This window comes from Penaeus vannamei, chromosome 3 (assembly GCF_042767895.1).
Source record: "Penaeus vannamei isolate JL-2024 chromosome 3, ASM4276789v1, whole genome shotgun sequence".
Taxonomy (NCBI): Eukaryota; Metazoa; Arthropoda; class Malacostraca; order Decapoda; family Penaeidae; genus Penaeus; species Penaeus vannamei.
Window position 1 is genome coordinate 37,909,021 of NC_091551.1, and position 12,500 is coordinate 37,921,520.

At 37.9% G+C, this 12,500-nt stretch overlaps 1 protein-coding gene across 5 annotated transcripts in view; it reads right to left on the minus strand.

The window, feature by feature from the left end:
* Positions 1-4,718: 4,718 nt before the first annotated feature.
* LOC113816010 (hsc70-interacting protein-like) overlaps positions 4,719-12,500 on the minus strand; it is a 36,219-nt gene continuing 28,437 nt past the window's right edge. For all 5 annotated transcript variants that reach the window (XM_027368029.2, XM_070144966.1, XM_070144981.1 and 2 more), the window contains exons 6-9: positions 10,140-10,242; positions 9,708-9,815; positions 8,168-8,347; positions 4,719-7,477 (exon numbers count right to left, since the gene is read on the minus strand). In XM_027368029.2, the coding sequence (XP_027223830.2) occupies positions 7,148-7,477; positions 8,168-8,347; positions 9,708-9,815; positions 10,140-10,242 (721 nt within the window). In that variant the 3' untranslated portion in view covers positions 4,719-7,147. The remainder of the gene's footprint in view (positions 7,478-8,167; positions 8,348-9,707; positions 9,816-10,139; positions 10,243-12,500) is intronic.

The window sequence follows — 12,500 nt, forward strand, 5'->3', positions numbered from 1 at the left end:
GTCATGAAGTCAGTTTCATTCTTTGTATCTCCGTTTTGCTCTCGATGTACATTTTTTTCTCCCTGCAGTAGAAACAGCTGTCCATAATCGTCAGGCCTTTTGGCAGAGTTTTCCTGTTTTCCTTTTCCATAATTTCTCTTCCCTGTTCCGAATTTACCCATGTCTGCTACACTTTTTTTCCATTGCTAGTATGTCACCCATGAGTATGGCGTGTGTAGCCTCTTCTTTTTCAATGTCGTCGGTTCTCTCTAACAATCCACGCCAATCTGTTTCCATTTTGTGATCTCTTTACGTTACGCGTACATTTATATACATATATATATATATATATATATATATATATATATATATATATATATATATATATATATATATATATATATATATATATATATATATATATATATATATATATATATATACACCTTTTTTTTTTATCTGGTTTGCTCGCCTTCAAAGACCATCCTGCCCACATACAAACGAAAGATGAGAACAAAGAAACAAAATAACTTTTAGATATGCAGCGATGAATTATATATCAGACAACATAACACTCAATAAAAAAAATCGCAATTCACAATAAAAAAAAATCCCCGGATATCGAATTTTAATAATCCCAAACAGAAAGAGCAATGATGATGTAAAATAAAACTCAACAAACCCTATTCTTCCCCAATTAAGTTCCAAGCCACGAGCAGACTAATTAGCATCATGAGCGATGGCTGGAGAAAGGAGGGAAGTGGAGGTGGAGAAGAAACGGGGAAGTGGTGATAAAGTTATGATAAAGAGAGGGGAGAGATGAAGGTCGTGATAGTGATGATCTTCGTTTGAATATTGAGGGTGATGATAGTGATGATAAGAATGATGATGATGATGACAGTGATGACGCTGGTGATGATAAGAATGATACTGATGATGATGACGATGATAATGATGATGACGATGGTAACGATGGTGATGATGATAATGATGATGACAATGATACCAATGATAATCATGACGAGTGATAAGGATTATGATAAAGAGAGAAGAGAGAGAAGGACGGTAGTAATGATAATGATAATCTTCATTTGAATATTGAGGGTGATAGCGATGACGACTATGATGATAAGAATGATACTGACGACGACGATGGTAATGATTATAATGACGATAATGATGACAATGGCATTGATGATGACGATGATAACGATGACCAAAGTATTGATAATGGCGATAACGATGATAATGCTGATGATTATACTAATGATGACAATTATCGTGACAATGATGATACAAAAAGTCAAGACTAATCTCCGTTCTTGCAACACGTTTACCTTTTATATGAATTGAAAAATGTCGCAGAATATATGCCATTGACGTTGCGGACTTGGTAAGGACAAAGGACCTAATTTATTGGTCTTGAGATGTCGACGTAAAGGCAGGAGCGGTTGAGATAACATTAGAAACATGAGAAATGAATGGTGGAAAAATACGTGTCTAAAGTGAAGTGTCAAATATACGAGTAAATCAGGATATTAGTCTGGTGTATCGTCAGATCGTTTCTCTCTCTCTCTCTCTCTCTCTCTCTCTCTATCTCTCTCTCTCACTTTCCCTCCTCTCTCTCTCTCTCTCACTCTCACTCACTCACACTCACTCACTCACTCACACACACTCACTCACTCACTCACTCACTCACTCACTCACTCACTCACTCACTCACTCACTCACTCACTCTCTCTCTCTCTCTCTCTCTCTCTCTCTCTCTCTCTCTTTCTCTTTCTCTTTCTCTTTCTCTTTCTCTCCCTCTCTCCCTCTCCCTCTCTCTCTCTCTCTCTCTCTCTCTCTCTCTCTCTCTCTCTCTCTCTCTCTCTCTCTCTCTCTCTCTCTCACTCTCTCTCTCTCTCTCTCTCTCTCTCTCTCTCTCTCTCTCTCTCTCTCTCTCTCTCTCTCTCTCTCTCTCTCTCTCTCTCTCTCTCTCTCTCTCTCTGAGGTCCATCTTTAAAATTACAGTTTTCTGTTTTTAAACACTGTGATGTTCCCCATAAAAATATGCAATGCAAAATAAAAATCAAGCTAATAATTCCAGATAACAATATACACAATGCTGAAAAAATTCAAGTTCATGCGTATTAAAATCAAGTACAAATATATACTGTACACTGCTTCCCTCTCTTGGTATAGGGAACTAAGGTAATGATAGGTCCTTCACAATAAAATCTAATGAAAGTCTCGCCGCCCTAACCTAAGTGAGGGGATGTGTATGCTTAATAAAAGATGATGACAATTTATAACTTTTTTCCTTTATTTCTTTTTATTTGAAAAAAAAAATGTATCCTTTGCTGATGCAGCTAACTGGTCAACAATGGTTCTGAAGTGACAAAACCATTACGCTTTAAGCTTCAAGTCACTCACAAGATTCTCTAAAGCCATCTGCTAAGAAGAAAACGATTGCCCAGCATCCCAGCTGCCACATAAAGCTTAAAGCGTCCTTGTAGGATTTAAAACAAATAAACACAAGGGAAATAAACGTTTTTTTTTTTCATTTCAGTGCAAAGGTTCTTTGCGTCATAATTATGAAGATTAAAGAATGGCATCCCCTTTATTGTATGTTATCATCCCTAATATTACTCTGAGATGTGTCACCGACCCTTCAATGTCACTTCTAATGCTGTGGACTGACCAAGGTTCGGGACTGGCCATCTTACAGGGCATGTGAAGCAACTGCAGAGCAAGGAATCGTGAATTGTAGAAAAGGATATAAGTGGGAATGAATATGGCAATAGCGCAAATTATGTATATGATCTGTTCCGACTACATCGTCAGAAATATACATGAATTTCTGACTAAGATATATTTGAACTTGCACGATGCTATTCATTTTCAATTTCCCACATTTGTCAGTTAGCAGTGTTCATTTGTGAGACTGCATTTGGAGCTTGAGCTTGAGAATACTTCCACAAGAATGTCTGGTCCGATAAGCAATTAATACCACCAAAGATTTTATGGATGATAATAAGAAATGAAATTGGGGTTCAATCTAGATGCGGTTACAGAAAAAAAGAGCCATCCGTTGCGTTTGAACGAGCTTTGCCGGAAAACCTAGAGAGAATAGAGAATAACATTTACGAAGTGTCTGAAAGGAATGCAAATTATGTGGAGAATCGGATAAAACAGATTCGTAAATTATATCTGAATGCCAGCACGCAATCTATATGTCGGCTGGAGACCTTACAAGGCAGCCTAAACGTTATGCCAATTTGACGTGTAGGCGGTACATCGATCAAAATGGGAAGATTTATTGCGTAAAATTTGGCCGTGGGATTTCTCTGTACAGATACGGGTCACCAGCTGGAACATAGCCGAAGAGCAATTGTCCTTGGAAATGAGAGAATTTGATATGCTTCTTAAATAATATATACTGACCCTTTGATGCGAGAATCAAGAAAACGGCGTAGAACAAGACTAGGAAGAGAAAATTTTGAATGGAATATGGAAAACGAGCGATGTGCAGGGTACACAGCATTCACTTGACCGCCAGGGGGACACGGGAAAGAACTTCGAGAACTGACGTGATTGTAAGAAAAGCACTGGTTCTCTGAAATAAAGGGGCGTGGCCTGCTAGATGGCCAACAATCCGCAGACATCAATACCTATGGAACACAGAAAGAGAGAAATAAAGATGATAGTGGTGGTGGTGATGGTGATAACGAAATAATATCAATAATATAATAACAGAAACAAACTAATGTTGTGTGTAACAACATTCGCAAAAGATGAAAAATCGTACTCATTTGTAAACAATACTCCACATGAGTTTTGTTCACCTTTTGACAAAAAAGTTTCAAATAAAAACTTATTTCTATATGTTAATATTATGTTGCATATCAAAATGCATTGCAAACACCTTCTCAATACTACATATATGCATATATATATATATATATATATATATATGTGTGTGTGTGTGTGTGTGTGTGTGTGTGTGTGTGTGTGTGTGTGTGTGTGTGTGTGTGTGTGTGTGTGTGTGTGTGTGTGTGTGTGTGTGTGTGTGTAAGAAATTCGGCTATTTTGTTTATTTTCGTAATTTGTTTCGCTCGCCTGTATACGTGGCGAGCGAAATGCTTCGGTCGAACCTTTGGTCGAGTCAAGGTTCGCTCGGGAACTTTGGTGTCGGGTTGTGGGTACGGGGGTCCGCACCTGATGGCAATGGTCGGGTCGACCATTGCCATCAGGTGAGGTGTTTTCCCCCGTCCTTTCTTATTTTTGACATTTGTGTTGTATAGTACTTGGATGTTATAATTCTGTATAACAGGCGGAAGAACCTACGTGAGTCAAGGGCCAGGCAAAGAGGCTTCTTTTTATTCGTTATTGGAAAAATTGAAGAATTCAAGACCACGTGGTTACTCTACCTCGTCAAAGATTGTGGACAGTGTGGAAAGTATGGCCATAGGAACATTGTGTCGTGGAGTTTAAAAAGGAGTGTTTTTTATTACTTTAATGATAAGCAGTGTGATATTGTGAAATTATTTTTTTGTGAATAAATGGTTTATTGATGGTTCTTAATTTTTCTTGTATCCTCAAAACTAGTAAATCTATATGAAATCAAAAGATCTTGGCATTTACAATATATATGTGTGTGAGTAAACTATCTTCGCCATTTTATTTGATTACTGCACTACAATGATAAATCTTTTGCATATAAATCAATTGCTTAGCAAAGGTAATGACACTAGTACCCTTTTTCCTTTTTATTTACAAATAAACATCTGCTTCAGTACAATTCATGATGCCTTTCTAACTAAATCTGGATTACCCACTGCTATTACGAACACCATCTGCAACAGGATCTTTCTCTCACACATGGCACCCAGTGGAGGAAGATCATAATAGCACAGACATGATGTTCTAATACATCTTGCCTAAGAAAAAGAAGTGAACAGAAGAAAATCAACAAATACATAATTACTTTTCTTCACTATTTTCCTATTATATTAGTCAATGCCCAGAAAAATTCATACCAGAAAAAAAATGTCAATCTACTCAAGTTCAATTTCCAATAAAGTTTACATATTTATATCCTTGAAAATGGTGAAAGGGAAACTAGGGCTTGCTCTGTGAAGAAGGGGGAAGATATATATATATATATATGTATTGTGAAAAATACAACTCTAAATAATGTTGCACAGAAGAGGAAACTCAACCCATGACCTATGTATTCTCCATTATCCCTCCTCTTTTAAAGAGCTACAATGCTGATAAAATCTAATGGTTCATTTCAAAATAAATTTGATAAGTCTGATCCATCTAAATGAGACCTCTCTACATGAAGGCTTCCAGTAATACTGCTGTTGACTTTTCACATTAAGGTCCGTCCACATGATTGTGCAGTGCCCACGGTCTTGCTGTTTGTGCACGTAGGCTATTTGTTATTCAAAATCACAAGACACAGCAAATATCATTACAAAATGTTTGGTTTTATGTTACTTTACTGTTATATCCATTACCTTGCCAACATTCATAGTATTTATTATCATATTCCAATCATCACTAGTAATTCACTTTAATAGGCTATTTAGAAACAAACTCTTAAGGAAAACCTGCTCTGGCTCCAACCCAGCTTTGGCCCACACACAGTGGACAACACTAAAACCCATATCTTAACTCAAGCCCAGTGATGGCCTTGATTTGTGCTCAATCATGTGGGCAAGCCTTTGTAAAAAGTGGATACAGAAGTCTAATTCACATACCACTCTTCTGGTATGCGCTTTCAAAATTAGAAACTTCTCCAAATACCACCTTGCAGCACCAGAACTCTATGCGACAATGCACCATCAATAGTGGCCTTCTTTGGACAAATGGCGGTTCCTTAAATCCTAAAATTATGGACTCAGATTGACAAATATTTTTCATTAGCATTACCATATTCAACACACACTGAAAACCTATGCATCAACATCACTTCTATTCCATAATCACTTGGATAAATTCCTTCATGGAGGGAATTTCATACTTGATGATGTAAGGAATGCCTTATGTAGTCTCACAATTAATAATAATAAGTGAATATCAAATAGGTTTTTTTGCAGTGAACAAAAATCTTTTAGAAATTTTGCCTTTCTTCAAACATCTGCCATCAGACTTTCTGAATTGCAGAGAAGATACATCTTCGAGAAAATCAGCCATATTGCTCAATAGTTACGTGTATTTAGCAATATATTCCAATTGATAGAAAGATAAGCATGAGGTTTTATGTTGGAGGAATGTAAAAACAAAAACAAAGCAAAACAAAATATATTCCAATGAAAAACAGGAACCATGCAGCCTTCCAAAAAGTTAAACCCTTCAAGGACAGCCACTATATGTCTTTAATTGTCCCTTGAACATATTGTCATAGCTTTCCTGCACAAACCAGGTTTCTGTACCAATGCCTCTATCTACAGTACTTATTGGGTAGTAGCTCTTTGATACTAACATCTTTATCTACAGACATTTATTACTTTTCTACTAAAGGTAGGTTTGAACTACACAAGGCAATAGGACACTTTTTGGTTGCTGTTGCAAAGTACTACAGGTACTTTTGAGGTCTAGATTCATGACCATTTAAACTGATAGCTTCATTATGAATGAAAATTGCAAGTTCAACATCTTTCTGTCCTGAAAGGGTTAAAGAATCTCTGTCCTGAAAGAGTTAAAGAATCTATGTAATTTTGATTATCTTAATTCATTGTCTGCAAAATAAAGTCATAAAAAAATACAAGGAAAAATACTGATCTTACACGTTTACATTTATGCACACACCAACTGTTTTTCATTACAAATTCACTGGCTTTAAATAAATATTTTTCCTTTATCTATTTCATTTTTGTATTGTATGATCATTTTCCCATCGTACATCATTCCATCTAACAGAAAATCCATGTTAATTTGTATTCAATTAATAATAGCACTAATGATATTAATGATAAACATGAAAAAAAAAAACAATCAAGATAAAAAATATACAAACAATAATAGTCATGCATAAGATATTCCCTTCATAATCATGCACAGAGGAACACTTCATATCATGAAAAACGTGCTTGTAGTAATTCATTTACAATAAACTAGTAAAAAGAGAGAGAAACTTTGTTCTGAGAAAGATGTATTTGAAGATGGAGAATTCTTCTTAGTCAAGGTCATCACTGGACGAGGGAGGAGGTCCTCCAGAGGAGCCTCCTGGGAAACCACCTGGGAAGCCCCCTGGGAAGCCACCTGGAAAGCCACCTGGCATACCACCTGGCATGCCACCAGGCATTCCACCAGGCATGCCACCAGGCATTCCACCAGGCATACCACCAGGCATTCCTCCTGGCATCCCACCGGGCATATCTTTACCACCGCCAAATTTGGCCAAGAGCTTATTAATAACAGCGGACACCTTGGGATTGCTCTGGTACTTGAAGATGTTTGAAGGGTTAGTTGAGACATCCTGGAATGCAGCTGCAACTTCAGGATCCTGCAAGAATATCAAGTTCCAAAATTGAATAAAACCAAAATCAAACTTCACAGCTACTAAAGCAATTACTTAAAATTAAGACTTAATATGTATATATAACCTATTTGAGGCAAGCTGGCAAGATGCAAAACTCAAAGAAAACCAGAACATGTGAAGCCACGATTTTACAACTCATATTCTACCCTGTTCCCTGAGCCATCTCCAGCTGCCAGGCCATTTTGTGTACACAGCAGAAGGTTAAATGGGGTCAGCTGCCTTCAAAGCAATTAGCCTATTATATCAGAAAAAAACTGAAGGGTAAAATTTAAAAAATTAAGTGTTTTCTCTTATTCCCTGGTCAAACAAAAACACTCAATTAAATCTCCCATACTTCCCCAAGGAATAAATATAGGCTAATCCAAAAGAGGGATAATCCCAGACCTGAGTCTATTTCCAGAGCCAGATGGAACTAGTACACCAATAACTCAAATCTCTGGCCCAGCACCACAATCAAAGAGGCTCAACTTCATCAGTCCTCCTCTTTAGGACAATTCATCTTCTCTCTGTATTTTACCTGATCTAACTCTGCAGCTATTCATCTTTCACCATATCTTCAAATAGTACTGTTATAAAAGTATACAATTATGATAAATGATGGCTCACTTACATGAAAATATCAATCCACGAATCACTTAACAAAACTGAACTAACCTGCATGGCTGCCAAGATTTCTGGATCTTTGAAGATATCTCCCAGGTTGGGCATACCACCTGGCATACCATCAGGCATCCCACCTGGCATCCCACCTGGCATACCTCCTGGCATACCTCCTGGCATACCACCTGGGAAGCTGAAGGAAGCTCCACCAGCCTTCTCTTGCTCTGCTTGTGCCTAAGGATGATCAAGTAAAGAAAGTCTTTACAAACAATTCTGAGGTGTATGTAACAACCTAGTAACTTCACTAGGGATTAGTAATGATGCGGGGTTGATGGCATCCACTGGCAACTTCCCCATTTAATCCTGACTTGTTCAGTATGCCCAAACCTAATACTGACGGCAAATAAATGATGGTGCTAATATCAAGGATAAAAACAAGCTTCCTTCAACAAGCTAATGGCACAGGGTATATCATTATGTAGCACCATCTACAACTTCAGGGGGCTTATGCCTTATTTCCATTGATAAACAAGCGTGGAATGTGGTATTCATGAACTGTGATTGAAAGAGTGCTGGCTCCATGGAGGACACTATTTCCATGCTCAGGATTCTACTTTGGCCACTGTCACCAATGACACAGGATGTATTATGGAAAACTGAATATTTTGGAGAAAAAAAATAATAATAATAAAAAATAAAAAAAAAAACAGATATTAAAATATTATTTATTGTTATCATTATTGCACTAAAGAGATTACATGGAGATTATGCAATGAAAATAGTCTATTACCATCTGGATACAGTAAAGGAAATGTCAAATCTAGACATTAGAAAATGGCAAGTTGAAAATATTTATGTAGAAAAAAAGAAAATAACAATGCAAAGAAGAGGCATGGAATCTTGTCACTCCATCATAGTGTTTGTGTGTGCCAAGCATACATGCCGCACACCTGGCAGAGTGTCCACTCAAGTAAGCCTAATGCCCACATTTTGGGCCACATGATGGCAGTAAAGTATTCAGATCCAGTGGCGCTAATAATACAAAACTTTGGTAAAATTCTGAGCAATAAATGGGTTTCTAATGAAAGATACATTTTTCCTTAACATTAGTGCACTAAAAGTGATTAATATCTTCAAGAGGAATGGAGGAAGAATTTAGACTTAGCTTCCATGAACACCATACTGGAATCTCATAAAAAAGTAAAGGGGAAAAAAAGAAATGAGGAAAGAAAATAAGAGAGTATATCAACAAATTACACACGACAAAAAGCAACAAAGAAATAATATGAAAAAGAAAAAAGACAGATTGCATCTGTCAAAAACATGAAAATAAAAATATGCCAATAATTCAATTACTTCACATACTTCAAGCATGTGAAGATATGGAAGAGGTATGAATGACAAAGAATACCTCCAAATACAAGAGACGCATTTTGACAGGTTTCGATTATATCTTCCTCAGAAAATATACTCATTCTATTTCATCTACCTGTTTTTGAATACGGTTCAGCTTGTGAAGAACCAAAATGAAGCGGTAAAGACATCCCTAAAGAGTAAAAGGGTTAATCTGTGTACCTTATGAGATTCAACACACCTTTCTCGCTTCCTCTTGGGCTTGACGCACTCTTTCTCGTCTCTCCTTGAGTTCTTTGTCTTTTCTCAGACGATCATACTTTCGGTTGTGTTCTTCTAGCTTCGTTGCCTGCAATTTTAAACACACACTTATTCACAACACCAGGTTACTTAACTGCAAACACTGGGAAATGATAACATAAAACTAGGATTTGATATTTCAAGATTTTTTTTTTTTTTTTTTTTTTTATCATTATCATTATGAACATGAAAATTATCAGTACTCTTTCAGGTATGGGATAAACAGGTGTGATCAGGTAAGCCTAGTAGTTGACTCTTAGATTCTTAAGTACCTGAAAAGTCATGTGAATGTAGAATAAAAAATAAAACAGAATTATGAGATACTGCATTACACAAGTATTTTCTGCATGAAGTGGTTAAAAAAAAAACTTACATTTGGCAAGACCTCCTTCAACCACTCATCTGACTGCTCATCGAAGTCCAACTTGCATGCCAGTCTAAGATCCTTCGCTGCTTGCAACCAGTTACCCAGCAATCTAGTAGGGGTGAAAAGAAAAACTTAATAGCCATTCACAATCTTATCCATGAAAGCTCGACCAGCAGCCAGTCATGCTAGGTCACAGAACTTGCACAACACTAGTGCCCATCCACCCCCCACTATTCACATATATATAAATGTATATATAAATATACAAGATTGGATAAAAGGAGGTTATGGTGCCATGAAAAACAGAATTTCCACCTATAGAGGTATATGGCTGAAAAACATCCTTGTTTACCAGTGTTTTCATACTTTTCTCTTGTAGGACACTTCATACTTCAGATTTATGTAAAACAACTGAGACCTTTTGTGTTGGCTTTTATAGACTGTAAGAATAGTACTGAAGTCTGAATCAGAAAATCATAGAATTTGAACATCTTACTGACTTATACTCTATGTTACTACATGTGTGTGGTAGTTTACGGTGTGAAGGAAGTGGTGTGTTTTCAAGGATTTTTTTTTTTTTTTTTTTATTGTAAAAATAAAAACATTTACAATAAAGTACATATTTACAGAACATAATGTTGACAAGCTTAGGGAGCATTTGCAGTAATGTGGAACTCCCTGAAGCATGGGAAAGGGCACAAGGAGACCCCACATATCTTGCACATTATCCTGGTTTCCTTTCTCTTCCCCTTATTATTCCAACAGACGGCACATCTTCTCCATCTACGGAAGGGTGTGTCCACTGGCATGTGTTCTAAGACAGCAGGAGCAGGGACAAGATGGTTCCTTTTCTTTCCTCGGTTCTCTCCACTCTGTAGCAAGCCTCGCACCAGCTCTATCTTAAATTCAGCTTGTGCCATTTTACCACCAAGGAATTTGTGTACAGCCAGGGAGTTGACCACAGTCATGTCCAAAAGACTGAGGAAAATTGATTTATACCACTTCATTTCTTGCCTTGTTGATGTATGCGACTGCACTAACTGATTGCCAAGGTCAACCCTTCACATGTTGGTTGTATTCTAACACAGCCTTTGGCTTCATGCATTGTTGTCCTTGCCAGTTGGGAGAAAGAGCTTCCATCTCACTGGTGTGGACTGTGGAGAGCATAGTTATGGGCCTCTTGTCCATCCACTGCAGAGCAAGCATTCCTGTATTTGTGCTGCAGAAGTCTACCCCTCCTCGCTCTTTCGCTTGCAGGTCTGTCGGCATGTATTTACAGTTTGTTTGTACTGTCCCAACAGCACTGGTTTTCCTTGCCTGCAGGTAATGGAAAAGCTTTGGGGACGAATACCAGCTGTTGGTGTGTACTTCATACCCCTTGTCCATGTGGCCCCCTTTCTCCAAGAGGTCTATTAACACTTTTGTGCTCTTAGGGAACTCCCCACTGTCCTGTACCAAGCAGATGCAGAAGGCAGTGGTGTAGCCAGCCTCTAGTCCATCACTTGAATATAACTTATAGACCTTCAAGTCCCTGCATGCACTCTTGTTGGGCACATACTGTTTTGCCTGATGGTGCCCCTTAAAAGCCCAGAGGATCTCATCCACAGAAAGTGTCTTGTTGGGAATGAAGATAGTAGAAATTGTTTGTTGAGGACATCGATAACAGGTCTAATCTTCCAAAGCTGATCAACAGAAGAGTGGCTAGCTTCATTGTTGACAAAGTGAAGTGCCGAAGTGATAGCATTGAACCGGTCCAAGGACATGGTCTGCGGGAAAATTGTTGACGAAATCAAGGGGTCACGAGACCACATGTCCTCCATGTGGTGATTGGACTGCAATCCCATCAGGAATTGCAGCCCAAGGTATGCCTGAAGCTCCAATTCCGCAGTATCCTCCCAACCTTTCATATCAATAGAGGGTGTCCTTGAGTGCTGTGCAGCATAACTGTGGGAAAAAGAGAATTATCCACATAAAAAAGGGTTTAAAAGAGTTAGAAAAATTTGATATTTTAAATAAATATTTTCAAACCAGCAATAACCAGTAAACAAGTAGCAAAATTTGATGCACATACCGGTTCCTCTCCTGTACAATCTTTTCCAAAAGTTCCTCAGTTAAAAACTTGCTGAAGATTTCTTCAGGTCGTGAAGCAGCATCAAGGTCAAGAACCTTGACCCCATGAGCTGCAGTGAAGCTAAAGTGCCGTGGTTTGTTCTCCCTCTTCCTCCACACAAAGGAGGAAGTACCAGGAGCATTGTGATGCCAGCATCTGATCACAAGTCATGCAGTGACAAAGTCAACGTCTAACTCTGAGTCAGATAGTTCAGACTCATCCTTTGAGTCACTGTCCTCCCAGTTAGAGTCCTTGCC